Source organism: Psammomys obesus, unplaced genomic scaffold (genome assembly GCF_907164565.1).
Source record: "Psammomys obesus unplaced genomic scaffold, mPsaObe1.curated_primary_1811, whole genome shotgun sequence".
NCBI lineage: Eukaryota > Metazoa > Chordata > Mammalia > Rodentia > Muridae > Psammomys > Psammomys obesus.
In genome coordinates this window covers 2114226-2129068 of record NW_026596158.1, presented here as the reverse complement: position 1 = coordinate 2129068, position 14843 = coordinate 2114226, and the positions used below count along the sequence as shown (strand labels likewise).

General features: G+C 44.8%; 1 protein-coding gene across 5 annotated transcripts in view; it reads left to right on the top strand.

The window, feature by feature from the left end:
- Nucleotides 1–10550, top strand: part of Znf585a (zinc finger protein 585A) — an 11857-nt gene extending 1307 nt beyond the window's left edge. The window contains exons 1-5 of one of the 5 annotated variants that reach the window (XM_055595044.1): nt 476–520; nt 859–975; nt 3181–3394; nt 5567–5693; nt 7455–10550. In XM_055595044.1, coding sequence (XP_055451019.1) covers nt 3323–3394; nt 5567–5693; nt 7455–9781 — 2526 coding nt within the window. In that variant the 5' untranslated portion in view covers nt 476–520; nt 859–975; nt 3181–3322 and the 3' untranslated portion in view covers nt 9782–10550. Of the gene's footprint in view, nt 1–475; nt 560–858; nt 976–3180; nt 3395–5566; nt 5694–7454 lie in introns of those variants that run through there. The other 4 variants (XM_055595041.1, XM_055595042.1, XM_055595045.1 and 1 more) reach the window with 4 other exon arrangements.
- The last annotated feature ends 4293 nt before the right edge of the window (nt 10551–14843 follow it).

Below are 14843 nucleotides of genomic sequence, written 5' to 3'. Positions count from 1 at the left end.
CCCCCCCCCCCCCCCCCCCCCGCCCCATCATCTGCCTCCAATGATGTCTTCCAGCAGACCGCGCTGTTTTTGGAGTGGGAACTCGGTTTCTAAGTAAAACAGAACTGCAGATCCCAAGACGAGTAACTTCCTCCTCTTGGATGATGCACATATAAGGACCACGATGCTCGCACCACTTACGAGACAATTATTCTTTATCTCATTCTGAGAAATCTGGCCGGGATTGCTATTCCTCCGATGTACGGAATGGATAAGCCAAGATGGCGGCCTACATGGAATCCGTGGGTGCCGCCATGTTCTTCCGGCCTCTTACGGAATTGTTTGCAAAGCCTTGTAAGCGCCAAGTCGAGTGTTGTGTTGGAGTCCTCCGGTTTCCGAGGCAACGCTGAGCATGCGCAGTACCATAGTCCAGTTTTTTTAGAAACCGGAAGTGGCCGTGGCCTGCGGAGGCGTTTCCTCCCCGCCCCTAGCCCTGCTTCCGTTGAGTCTTCCCGGCGAGAAGTCTCCGGAGATGGTTCCGGTTGGTTTCAGCTGGAATCCCGTGGCGTCAGGCGCGTGCGTGCGTGTGTGTGTGTCGGGAGTCGGTGGTGGCCGCTGTGGTGATGGTGGGCAGAGGCAGGGGTCCCGGCAACGGCGGGACTCCGAGCCCCGGCGGTGGGAGGTGGGGGGCGCGGGGGGCGCGCGGGCCGCCGGAGGCTGCGGTGCGATGCCCTCTACCCCGAAAGCTCAGGCCTCCGTTAAGTCACCACCTTTGCTCTGCGGAGTTTTTATTGTCCAAGTATAAATGGGTTTCTCTTAAAAAAATTTCTTTTTTTTTTTTGGTCCGGAGTCATTTTGAAATGCATTTTCTGTTTACAGATAGTGTCTCCGGGTAGTGGTCGAGTTGAAAAATGCTTTGTGGTCTGTGCCGTCATCAGTTTTCATAAGTGTCACATCTATTACGCAGAAGGAACGCATTCCATAATTAATTGTATTGTGAGTATATATATATAGTAAGCATATATTTTAATATAGCCATTTGTGACCTTACAGTTTTTGTTTGGTTGGTTTTGGTGACAGGGTTTTTCTATGTAGCGACCCTGTCTGCCCTGGAACTCTTATCTGTGGATCAGGCTGACCTTGAACTCAGAGATCTGCCTGCCCCTGCCTCTCCAGTGCTGGGACCAAAGGCCTGCGCCACCACGCCCAGGAGACCGGACAGATTTTTTTATCTGCTGAGTTGTGGGGGGAACGTATATTGCTCACAACGGAGGGGTGATTTGTCCATCCCTCCCTCTGTCCTTTTCTGGTTTGTACGTTTGAAGTTGCATCAACACTCTAGTGTCTTTTTGCACAATATGTTTATTCTTTGAAAATATATTTATTCTTTGATCTTGCCCACCCTTACTGCCTCCCTCCAGTTATTTTTAATAATAAGTATGACTAAGTAGCTCAAGGGATATTATAGCATTTAAAGAGTTCATCATCAATTTGTAAAGCAGCTTATTTTCACAAATGCCTTTTCTTCTTGCAAGTTTTCTATCTTTTGTCCAGTTTTTTTACCCCTTGGTTTTTTAAAAAGAATTGCTAGATTTTTTTTTAATGTTAGGAAAAAAAAAAAAAAACAACTATTGGTCTCATGATGAAAATTATATCTACTTGTATTTCAATTTGTGGCATTTTTTTCCTTTTTTCTCTTTTTTATACTGGACCCAGGGCCTCAAGCATGCTAAGCAAATGCTCTAACTCTGATTTATAGCCTCCAAGCCCCCCTCTTCCTCTCCCTGTCTGTCACACATACATGCACTCACACATATTTAATAAATATGTATCAAAACTTTTGTGTGTGTGTGCGCGGACTTGTCATGAGTGTGGAAGTCAGAATAAACAATGGGAGTTGGTTCTCTTTTTCTGCCATGTGGGTCCCTGGGATCAAATTTGGGTCATCGGGCTTGGTGACAAGTGGCTTTACTGAGTGATCTTGCTTCTCCCCATTACGGCATATTTTATCATATGATATGGTCTGCTCTGAAATGTGTGTTCTGTCTTTTATAGCTTCTAGGCTTCCTTTTGTTTGTGCTATGCGTGGGAGCTTTTTTCCTCTGGGCATAACTAGATGCCATCTTGGACTTTGCTCCAACTTAACTAGAGCAGAACTGATATTGACAGTTTGTGTCAATGTCACGGAGCTGCTGATATTTGCTAGGCCCCTTACTGTCTCCTCTAGCTGCAGGTGGCCTTGGGAGATAAGATAGATAAGAAGTAGAAGATTGATTGAAGACACAACTTCATGATGTAGCGTTTATGAGGCTGACATCCATGAAGGGGTGAGACTTTAATGTAATGTCGTTGTTTTGGGGTTCATCTGTGGTCCTTTCAGTGACCCCTTACATATGCTCTGTAAGCAAGCCCCGTAAGCTCGTTGGTCTCACCAGTTTGGACTTAGCTGAAACTGTTACTCTTCCCTGTCACTGATGTAACCTGGGGTGCTTAGACTCGGCTTGTATCTGCCCAGGGCGATGGTGCACAAATACAGACTCTAAAATTATATTTTAATATTTTGGGGTATTTCCAGGATGCATATTTAAATTTTTAGTCCTGCCTGAGTTTGTCTACTGAACAGTGTGGAATGGTTGATTTAGTTTTTTTTTCCAGGTGGTATAGCCAGTTAGAGCAGCATCAAATGAATGTCTTGGATATGCTTGGGTATATCTCTTTTACTTTTTTACATTTATTTAGTGTATGTGTGTCTGTGTGCATGAGCACATGCCGTGGTGTGCGTGAGGACAACTTTTTTTGGGCCGATTCTCTCCTTTCACCATGGGAGTCTTGGGGATGGAACTCAGGTTGTCAGGGTTAGCAACAGGGAGCAGGTGCTTCACCCTCTGAGGTGGCTCCCCAGTCCCAGAGTTTCTTAAATTTTCTCCTCTCCCAGCACTATTTCCTGAGTGTAATCCCTGGTACAACAGTTTCAGCATAATTCTGGGTACTAGTTAGGAGCATAAATTCTTAGGTCCTTAGACCTGCTGGAGCAGAAATCGTGGCAGAGATTTTACCTGTGTTTTGACAGTCTCTCTATATGATCTGAATGCACACATGCTCAGGTTTGAGAAGCTCTGCTCTGTGGTACCTGTTACCTTCAGGGCCCCATGGGGAGTTTGAGTGGTGAGTATCTTCTGACTAAGGACTTGATCTTTCCAGGTCTCTTGGTGTCTCTCTGGAGCTCCTGACAAGATCTTTCACCACACTCCAGATCATCTCTTCCCTTCAACCCTGACTGAATTCATAGAGGACTGCTAAGCTTCTGGTTGCTGAGACAACAGAGTTGAGACCCGGGGTGACCATGACAACTAACTGGACTTCAACCCAGGAAGCTATACTGTTGGCCCCAGAGGATTCTGGGAGCTCCTGTGAGGTGAGGGGAACTCCCTGGGGGGTGGGAGTTCCTCCAAGAAGTAGATGTCTCTGGTTTGTCATTAGAGTCTCCAAAGAGAAGCAGATAAACCAGAGAAGCAACTAGACTTTTAAAGCTGCTCATTGCCCCAATCTTGATTTTTATTAAGAAATAAGAAACAACTGTGCAAATGCCCACAGCCCCAGAGGTATCAAGGTAAACCGTAATGATAACAAAAGACTGCTGTTTATCATCCTGTGTTTATCTTTTGTCCGAGGATAAAATTCTTGGTAGAAATTGCTTCTGTGTAGGGGTTTTGAAGCAATGATTGACTCTCTTTCTCCTCTGATTGCCAGACTGAACACAAATACTCTGTAAAGATAGAATTTGTGGGACTTTTCTATTCACCCACTCCAGCTCCCACATAAATGACAGAGACTTACTAGATATATTAATAAGCTTTAGGATCAATAACTGGGCAGAAATGATTTATCCTAACTCACTATGCTAGTCTGGCTACTTCCCAGCCACACAGCCAGAATTACTTGCCATATTGGTCCTGCCTGGGTTGCTTCTGCTCCATCAGGTCAGTGCTCATGGGCTTTCCTTTCCTTTCTCTCCCTCTTCCTTCCTCTCTCCTTACCTCGTGGTCCCTACCTGAGACCCCAGGACTGGGGATGGAAGTTTCACTTACCTCTCTCCTCTGCCTAGTCACTTACCTCTCTCCTCTGCCCAGCGTCTTTATTAACCAATCAGAGATAATTAGGGAGCAAAGTTAAATGTTTTTATAAAGAAAGAAATTATTTTACCAATTAAAGACTTAGGAGCCAGATCCAGGAGTGAAAGCCTATTCTCTCAGAGAGACAGAATAAGTCAAAAGCTCCTTCTCCACACTGCCTTATATACCCCTCTCTCAGGATCCCTCCTTTCTATTTATTCCCTGTCAGCTGGTGTCTTGCTCCGCCTCTTGACCTAGGGTTGACTTTATTTAGCTCTTGGATTAAAGGTGTTTGGTGGGGTTGAGCCACACACAACCACCTATTTACAATAAACAGAACGTTTTCTTGGATTAAAAATGAGGCTGAGCCACTCCACAACTAGAAACAGGATTTTACAGTTCACAGTCTTGGGGTTCACAAGGGGATTAAATATTCTGCATCAAGGTTTACACAACACCAATCAGTGTACGTGCCATTGCCCACAACCAGACTGCAGTCAGCCCTTGGGGCTGGAGTTCAGTGTCTCCAGCACAGCAGACCAACCCCAGCAATATTCTCTTTATTACGTTTTTGAAATCTCTGCTTCTCAGTATGTCTCCAATTTAGATTTTCCTCCACCATGTTTTGCTGCTTTTCTTTCTGAGAAATGTTGCCAAACTTTGCCAACTACGTGTCTGTTGAGCTGCATGTTACCACTATTGACATTTAATTCCAAGCTTTACTTTTAAAATTTCTAGTCTGGGGCCAGTGGGATGGCATCCTGAGTAAGGGTGCTTGCCCCATAAGCTTGGAGACCCAAATAAAAAGTGGAGAGAGAGAACAGACACCACAGACTTGTCTTCTCCGTGTACCATCACAGTAGGCACAAGCACACACAGACCCCAGAGAGGTATAGCTAAAAGCACTCACTGCTCTTTCATGAAGTCCCAGGTTCAGTTCCCAGCACCCACGTGGCAGCCCCCGACCTCTGTACCTCCTGTTCCAGGGGATCCAGGGCCCTTTGGCGGCTTCCCTGGGCACTGCACACATGCAGCACATGGTCACACGTAAGTAAAGGCCACAGCGGGCAGGACGGCCTCCCACAGGCCAGCCTGCCTTAGACAGTCCCACGCGCACCCTCTCCTCTGGGATTCCAATGGTGTCAAGTTGACAAACATAACGGTTCCAGTGTCCAAGCTCATGTTAGTCGCTGGGGGGGTCTTAGCCTCCTGGTTCTGAGCCGACGGCTGCTAGGGCCTTAGAGGTGGTAGCAATGAGCACGTGGCCGTCCTGGGCTTCTGTGACCTCTCTCATGTCCTCCAGTGTCCTCCTTCAGTAGTTTGTTATTTTGACTGCAGGATGAATGTCATGGATTCTACTTGGCCAGCTTGCTGGCATTACTCTCCAAGGACTTCTACAAATGAATTAAAGACAAAAGCAAAACCCATGATCCTTGTTTCTGAATATGGTTTTACATCCCCCAAATTTGTTACAGGGACCAGTGTCCTTTATGGATGTGACTATAGATTTCAGCAGAGAGGAATGGCAGCATCTAGACCCTGCTCAAAGAAGTCTCTACCGGGATGTGATGCAGGAGACCTACAGTCACCTGCGCTCAGTAGGTAAGCAGTCCCCTTGGTATCTACAAGGAAGCCTCACTGAGCATATTTTATTCTTAGCTGCATGCCTGCCATCAGGCATCTTAAATATGTCACGCTTGCGCACGTGTGCGCATGCGCGTGCACACACACAGGCACTCTCTCTACCTCCCTCCTTCCCTTCCCATGAAGGTGCAGGGCAAAAGAGGGCACCAAACTCCCAGGAACTGCATTTACAGGTAGATGTGAGCACCCAACCTTAACCTTCAAGATATGAGCAAGTGCTCCTAATTGCCTAGCATCTCTCCAGGCCTGTGACTTGAAATACTATCTTGTCCGTAGATATACGTGGTTACTTAAAACCAACTCTCATTAAACAATAAGGCATTACTGAATGGGTGCTGAAACTTGAGTAGCTGGACCAAGTCCTTGATCATTTCCCTTTAGCAGGACATCAAGTTCCCAAGACAGAGGTTTTCATGCTGGAGGAAAGAAAGGACACATGGGCACTGCAGAACGAGAACCCGTGTCAGCACTATGCAGTGTGACCTCTTTAGTGGGAGGCAGGGGATCCTTAGCAAAGCAAGAGAGAAAAATCTTAGCTGTCTTGAGCAGACTGGCACCTTAGAAATGCCATTATGATGACTTCCAGGAGAGCTCTAAGTTTTCTGTGTTGCTTAAGGACCCTTGATGTTGACTTCTCAATCACTGAGTACCTTCCGCCTGGTTGACCTCTGCCATGTCCGTTACCTCTGCCATGTCCGTTCTCTTGGCTTTGTAGATTCTGGATTGTGTGCTAATCTACTTCATTCTTTTATTACTCTTTTTTTTTTTATTGGCTTTTTTCTTATACTTTTCCCCTGTCTATATTCTTTATTTATAGACACGGGTGTTGATGAATCTTTCTTTCATAATTACTTTGTGATGTTCACATTCATATTCCTGTACATCCCCTTTTCTTCTTTTCCGGTGAGATGCTTCAGAACACTACCTCCACCCTAACTGTCCTCCTGCTTTTTTGTGGCCACTGCATTAGATTTCTCATTGCTTCCCACTTACCATGTCTTTCCTCTAGCTTACGACTTGGGAGTCCTTGTCAACCTTTGGGAGTATCTGCTGTGTTTGACACTTTTAAAACACTTTGCAAAGCTTCATTTTAATGCAGCCTGAGTGAGTCCACATTTGGCAGGGTCTCTTCCTAGGCAGTTGATATTTGTTGTTGTTTTCTTGCTGTACTTCAGTGATGAGGCCTGCATTTAATTAGACTCTTTGGTTTGGATGGTTTTCTTATGATATGTGGTTAGTATATACCCTTTTCTCTCTTTGGCTCTCTTCCTCCTCCCTCCCTGCCATGGGTCACTGATTTATATGGTGGAGACTTGTAAAAACCATCCATGTTATAACATTTAAAATAAGTTAGAGCTATATAACAGTTCATAAGCAGGTCAGCTTTCTCTGTGTGCCTTGCTCTTTGCTTTGCTCACATCTGGCTGTATGTAATCTATCTAGCTGTCCCCTCCAATGGATGTGTCGTGGACCTGGATGTTTCTTGTCCATGACAACCTTCTTCATCAAATTATTACCCTTATCCTCTTCTTTATGTTCATCTTGGATGAGCATTTGTACCTGCCATCTAGCCTTTGCTAGCTGTACTGTGAACTAAAATCACTTGTTTCTCCTTCAGAAAGGAACTTGGCTTTATAGCAGGGAATTCTGAAAAAGCATCTTTGTACATTGAGCAAGAAAGTAGTTTTATAAATAATGTTTTCTCATATTTCATTCTAGAAGAATTGCAGCAGATTGGTGACCAGAACAAGACCTGTCAGCAAATAGAATATAAGTCAGCAAGTGACTTAGTTTTCATCAAGAAGCCACTGGATACAAAGAACCATGAATATAAGGGTGTTAAAAAAATAATTCATGTGAATCTGTACAGTGTTCTTTCTCCCAAAAGACCCCGTCAGTGTGATTCACTGGGGAGTGATCTGAAGCATAATTTGGATTTACAGAGGCATAATGGGACAAAGAGAATTAAAAAGATTACTGAATATGGTAAAATTTCATCCTCTACCAACGTTGAGCACATTCTGACAGGAGAGAAATTATGGGACCATAATCAGTATGGAAAAGTCCTCAGTTATGAACAAGTCCCTTGTCAATATCAGAAAATTCATATTGGGGAGAAATCATATGAATGTGCTGAATTTGGAAAGATTTTCACCCAAAAGTCACAGCTCAAAGTACATATGAAATCTCATACAGGAGAAAAACTCTATGTATGTATTGACTGTGGGAAGGCATTTTCACAGGAGCCTGAATTCATCACACATCAAAAAAAACATACTAGAGAGAAGCCCTATAAATGCAGTGACTGTGGAAAGTCCTTTTTCCAAGTATCTTCTCTCTTCAGGCATCAGAGGATTCACACTGGAGAAAAGCTCTATGAATGCAACGAATGTGGGAAGGGCTTCTCGTATAACTCGGACCTCAGCATGCATCAGAAAATCCATACAGGAGAGAAACATCATCAGTGTATCGACTGTGGCAAAGCATTCACTCAAAAGTCCACACTCAAGATGCACCAGAAAATCCACACAGGAGAGCGGTCCTACGTCTGTATTGAATGTGGGCAAGCGTTTATCCAGAAGACACACTTGGTCACACACCGAAGAGTTCACACTGGAGAAAAGCCTTATGAGTGCACCAACTGTGGAAAATCCTTCACTTCCAAGTCACAACTCCAAGCCCATCAACGAACTCACACAAAAATGAGGCCTTACGTTTCCACTGACTATGGGAAAGTCTTCAGCAGTAGCTCCAGCCTCATTACACCTAAGAAAATGCAAATTAAAGAGAAATCTTCCATCTGTACTGAGTGTGGGAAGGCCTTTACCTACAGGTCAGAGCTGATCATTCATCAGAGAACTCACACCGGAGAGAAACCTTACCAGTGTGGTGACTGTGGCAAAGCCTTCACACAGAAGTCAGCCCTTACGGTGCACCAAAGAATTCATACAGGAGAAAAGTCATACGTGTGCACGAAATGCGGGCTGGCTTTCATCCAGAAGGCACACTTGGTTGCACACCAGATAATTCACACTGGAGAAAAACCTTATAAGTGTGCTCACTGTGGAAAACTCTTTACTTCCAAGTCTCAACTCCATGTACACAAACGAATTCACACGGGAGAAAAACCTTATGTGTGCAATAAATGTGGGAAGGCATTCGCCAACAGATCAAATCTCAGCACACATCATAAAACCCATACAGGGGAAAAATCCTATGTCTGTTCAAAGTGTGGAAAGGCTTTCACTCAGAGGTCGGACCTGATTACACACCAGAGAATTCACACTGGAGAGAAACCATATGGATGCAGTACCTGTGGGAAAGCCTTTACCCAGAAATCACACCTCAATGTACACCAGAAGATTCATACTGGAGAGAGACAGTATGAGTGCCAGGACTGCGGGAAAGCCTTCAACCAGAAATCAATCCTCATTGTGCATCGGAGAACTCACACGGGGGAGAAACCCTATGTATGTACTGTGTGTGGGAGAGCTTTCATCCGAAAGTCCAACTTCATTACCCACCAAAGAATCCACACTGGAGAGAAGCCTTATGAGTGCCCCGACTGCAGGAAGGCCTTCACCTCCAAGTCGCAGCTGCTGGGGCACCGGCCAGTCCACACGGGCGAGAAACCTTATGCCTGTGCTGCCTGCGGGAAAGCCTTTAGTGGCAGGTCAAATCTCAGTAAGCACCAGAAGACCCACACCGGGGAGAAGCCATACATCTGTTCTGAATGTGGGAAGACCTTCCGGCAGAAGTCAGAGTTGATCACCCATCACAGAACCCATACCGGAGAGAAGCCTTACGAATGCAGCGACTGTGGGAAGTCCTTCACTAAGAAATCGCAACTCCAAGTGCATCAGCGAATCCACACAGGAGAGAAGCCCTATGTGTGTGCTGAGTGCGGGAAGGCCTTCACCGATCGGTCCAATTTGAATAAACACCAAACGACACACACCGGAGAGAAACCTCATAAGTGTGCAGTTTGTGGAAAAGGCTTTGCACAGAAGTCAGTGCTCAGTGTGCATCAGAATATTCATCCTTAAACAGTAGGAGAACTCGTTGAGGATGGGTCTTGTGATCACCGCCTCTGTGAAACAATAATATGCACATTGTTGTAAATAGAAAAGCCACGTGACAGTGTCACACTTAACTGCTCACAAAAGGATCTCAGAAGGTACTGAATGGGATTACAGGGAAGGACACACCTGCTGAGAAGTGTCAGTTTGACCCAATAGAAGCTTTCTCCTGAAAAACTACAATGGAACACTTACCAAGTTCTTCACAAGGAAGATCATGTTACCTCCTTGTTGGAGGATGGTTTTCGCACTATGTATTCAAATGCTGATTTCTGTGACCAGAGATCTGGTTGCAGTTCCAGCTTTGGCATTGTAACTTTTATGAAGCATCTCCTGTTTTAATGTATAAAAACTGTTCTCCGTCACCTGATTGGTTAATAAAGAGAACAGCCAATAGCTGAGCAGGAGAGGTAAGGTGGGACTTCCAATCCCAATGAGAGGGTCTCAGGTGGGGACTAGAGAGAGGAGTCACCATGAGGATACATATGAACAAGGAGATGCCACAATGAGACTAAGATAACCTGGGAAGTAGGCTAGGCCAGCATAGTCAGATTAGAATAGCTCAGTATATGCCCAGCTGTAGTGTTTGAAGATTTTAATAAAATTCTTAGGTCTCCATGTCATTGTTTGGGAGGTAGGATAGGCATAGAAAAAAAAAAACTTGCCTCATTTGATGAAAATCCCGATGATGGAGTGCGCACACTGTGAACTAATTTGTAATAGAATGTAATGTACATGCCGTGATTGTCTGTTGCAGAACATTAACCTGTGGGTGGGGCATGGGCACTCTTGGTTGGATCTAACGTCTGTGCATATCTGGTGCCTCTGCTGAGACACTCCAGGACTGGGTGTGGCATTTCATGCCAGTAATTTCAGCCTTTGGGAAGAGCTGAGGCAGGAAGGTCACCTGCCTCAAGGGTAGTCTGAGCTTTTTAAGACCCTGTCTCAAAAACAAGAGAGAAAGACTACAATAAAAGCCCTTCCCTTTGAGGGGCTTTTGGTCACCAGCCCACAAGGGCAGGAGGTGCAGGGTTCAGAAGGCCTGCAAGAAAATGACCTTTGGAAACCATGTTGGTGAGATGGTTCAACTTCCTTGGGGAGTGAGTGGGCCTCCCAGAATAGGTGTACATAATTGGTTAAGGCCAGGGATTCCAGGATGCTTTGATTTGCATTTAGCAGCAGGGTACGATCACTTCAGGAACACTACCTAATTATCCTATTGGCACAGGAAGGGGGGAGAGCTAGCAGAGAGCTGTGCCAAGGGCATATTTCAGAGTTGGTTAGAGGCACCTTGTCTAAAGACACTCTCCAGATGAGATCAGGTAGAGAGTAGGAGGCCCTGCTAGGGAGAGGGAGTCCCCCGTCCACCCTTAGCTCAGAAAGGCTGTCTGGACTGGGAGGACTGCAACCGCAAGCAGCAGAGTCCTCCACAAATAAAAACACACCCTGACACAAACATGAGAGTGTAAGTGGACTTCTCATTGTTTGCATCAAGACCTGTAACCCACTTCATAAACCACCAGGAATTTCTATCACAAACAACATGTCTCCCACCTCAAGTATACCGTCTTTTGAATTTCCTTTACCCTTACGAAGGCTTGAAGTAAACAAGTTCAGATCACCTGGGTCGGATTAAGTCTCTTGTCCAGATTTTTACATTCAGTTGCTTTTTGTAATGATTTCATAGGAAAATGACTGGGGCTGGAGATTTAACTGAACGCCTGCAGGTGCACAGGTGGCCCATGGCAGCCATCATTTGCTAGTATTTCCTCAGCTGGATGTTTACAAAAGGCTCCTTCAAAGCTCAGGTGCCATCACTCCAGAATTCACACCAGATACAATGGCTCTGGTAAAATTCTGCTTCAACAGAGTGAGTTCCAGGACAGCCAGGGTTATAGATAGAAATCCTGTCACAAAAGAAACTCCTTCATGTCCCTCCCTCTTGTACCTCCTTTCTCTGACAGAGCATCAAATTACCGAGGCTACCCACAAACACTGGGATTACAGTCATGTACCCCTACAACCAGCTTTGTGGTCACTAAAAATCAAGCACTTAACCTTTTGAGCTACAACCTCGGCCCCAAATATCAATTTCTCAACCAAAAAATTATTTTATATATTTGATACATAATATCAAATATATATGTATGTGTGTATATATATATAGAGAGAGAGAAAGAAAAAGGCAGAAAAAAATATATAGACAACAATTCCTGGGGGAAACCAAGTGGATTGTTTATAAATTTTGTTTTGTTTTTCAAGGCTGGGTTTCACTATGTAGTCCTGGCTGGCCTGTAACTTGGTATATAGACCAAGCTATTATTCTTGGAGGTATGGCCTTTCACTGGAGCTTGGTCAACTTAGTAAGGACCACACTGAGTGAAAACTGACCCTCCCCAGCAGCTAACACCTGACGATAGCTTCTCAGGTAGGGACCTCATGCCCAACTCCTCTCCTCTTCATGCATGGATGCAGTCTCGCTTTGTTTTACAGGTTTTGTGTGATGTCACAAACCCTGTGAGCTCACTGCCTTTCTGTGTCCAGAGAACACTCTCCTTTAGTCACCCACCAGCTCAGACTCTTGAACTCCTTCCCCAGTTCCATGATGATCTCTGAGCCTTGAGAGACCAGGGTATGATACATATGTTCCTAAACACTTGTAGTCAGAGACAGCACTGTTGGGAACCCTGCTGCTAAAGCTACAGTTGGCCATCACTGGAAAGCCTTGAGCTGAGTGTGAAATAGAGGACTCCATTTCTTGGCCCCAGGATGCACCCCCCCACCCGAAGAATGTCATGTAGTCCTTAGGGAAATTAAAGGTCCAACTATCTTTGTCCTGGTAAGAACCCGTTCAGCAAGTGAGAGACCAAAGAATTATTAATTAGTTTTTTGAGGTAGTGGTTCAAAGTTTAAAGCACAACCTGAAGGCCAGCCAGATGGAGACATATCCGGCAGGGGTGGCCTGCAGGGAGGACCCAGCCTTGCTGTATTCCTGCCCACTAGAGGTACAGTTGCTAGGAAACTGGCCCAAATGGCCTGGCTGGAACCACTCAAAGAGATCCCAGATGGCCAGGCCAAAACTATGAACTTGACACCTAAAGTTAACCAATCATTTCAAAAGTCAATTTTCCTTAATCATGTAATGCCAAGGCATGTAACTCCCCCCTTGCTGTTTTGCCCTTTAAAAACTTTGTTCCCCTAGACAGACCCGCTGCATACCTGTTTCCATAGTGATCTTGTGACCTGGGCTTGAGCTTGTATCAAATAAATCCTCATGTGTTTTGCAGCAGAGTCGATTCCTGGTGGTCTTTGGGGTGTCACAAACTGGGCATTAGCACCTGAAATTCCTGAAATGCCTTCCCATGTAAATGAGACATATCAGTACTTTAGCTCTTCAGCCAATGACCTTTGCCCACCTGGGTATACCTACCACTACCCCAAACTGAGAGTCCAAAGAATTAAAAATCAGTTTTTTGAGCTATTAGTTTAAAGTTTAAAGCACAAGCCTGAACAAAGGCCAGACAGGTGAAGACATATCCAGCCACCTGTGGGGAGGAACCAGCCTCACTGCATTCTTTTCCTGCCCACTAGAGATACAGTTACTAGGAAACTGGCCCAGATTGCCCCTCTCCCCTAGAACTGCCAGACTGTTAATGGTCTGGCGTCTGCCTACAGCCAATCAGTTTAAAATGCAACATCCCCTTTTGTGTTTCAACCAATAGATGCTTGCCAGGCAGGAATTCCCCTGCTTTGGACTTGCCAGGAGGGACTGGGACCTTTAAATCACCCACCTACCCTGAGCACAGGGCTCTCTACTCTCAACCACTATGTTAGTGAGGGTGTGAGCCCAAGCTCTAGCTTGTAATAAAAAGCTCATTTGTATTGGACTGGTGTCCTGGTGATCTCTCGGGGGTCTCGTAATCTTGGCATAACAAAACTTCTATATAACCTTCATTCACCCCAAATTGACCTCTTCCCCAAAGTTGGTCCCGGAATGTCATTTTCATTTGTGCTCCCAATCACTGAATCCCCAGTTTTTCACTTCTGCTCCCTTGTTCTTGAGTACTGTGGCCAACAACCCCAGGAATGAAGGAGAGCCACAATTGCCTACCCCCTTTCTCTCTCATAGGATTTTTCTATGTAGCCCTGGCTGTCCTGGAATTCATTATGTAGCCCTGCCTCTCCCTCCTGAGTGCTGGGCTTAAAGGCATGGGCCACCATCTCTGGTTGCACCTTTTTTTTTTTTTTTAAGATTTTTATTTATTTATGTATACAGTGTTCTGCTTACATGTACTCCTGATTGCCAGAAGAGGACATCAGATCTCACCATAGATGGTTGTAACTGGCTGCACCTCTTAATAAAGTAATGTCACTACTGGCCTGGCCACATCTATGCGGAATTGTCTTTTACAAGACATTTCTTAAAGCAGCAAGAAGTGCTGAACTTGCATGTTCTGCGTCATTCCTGCCATTTCCTCAAACACTGCAGCCTAAAATGGTACCAGGTCGGCCTTGCAAAACAGTAGGATACAGGGTTAGCAAACGACCTGCCTGAAAAATAATACTACTCACTTTTGTAGCTCACTGTCACCCTCACTCTCCAAAGCCTTATATTAGTGACATATTTGAGATCCCACTTATCCATAGCATCCTACTTCCAGGTAAAACATTATTTCATGTCCTTAGGAGAACTACAAGAGAATCAGAGAATATGAGGGCTAATTTAATTTTAAATAAAATAATAAATAAAATAAATAAATAAATAAATAAATAAATAAGCAGGGCAGAGTTGGCATGACTGTTCACAAGATCAGCAGGGTTGTAGACTCTACCATCTATAACACTCAGATACCATTTCCAAAGTCCTCACGAGGCCCTCTGGGCTCCACCTCACAGGTCTACAGTGTTAATAAAAGGAAAAGAGAGAGAGAGAGAGAGAGAAAGGATGTCTTAAACATTGTACTCAAACAAACACTATTTCATCTTCTTGGCCTGAAATAGAGGCTGAGATAGATTTTTTTTTTTTTGC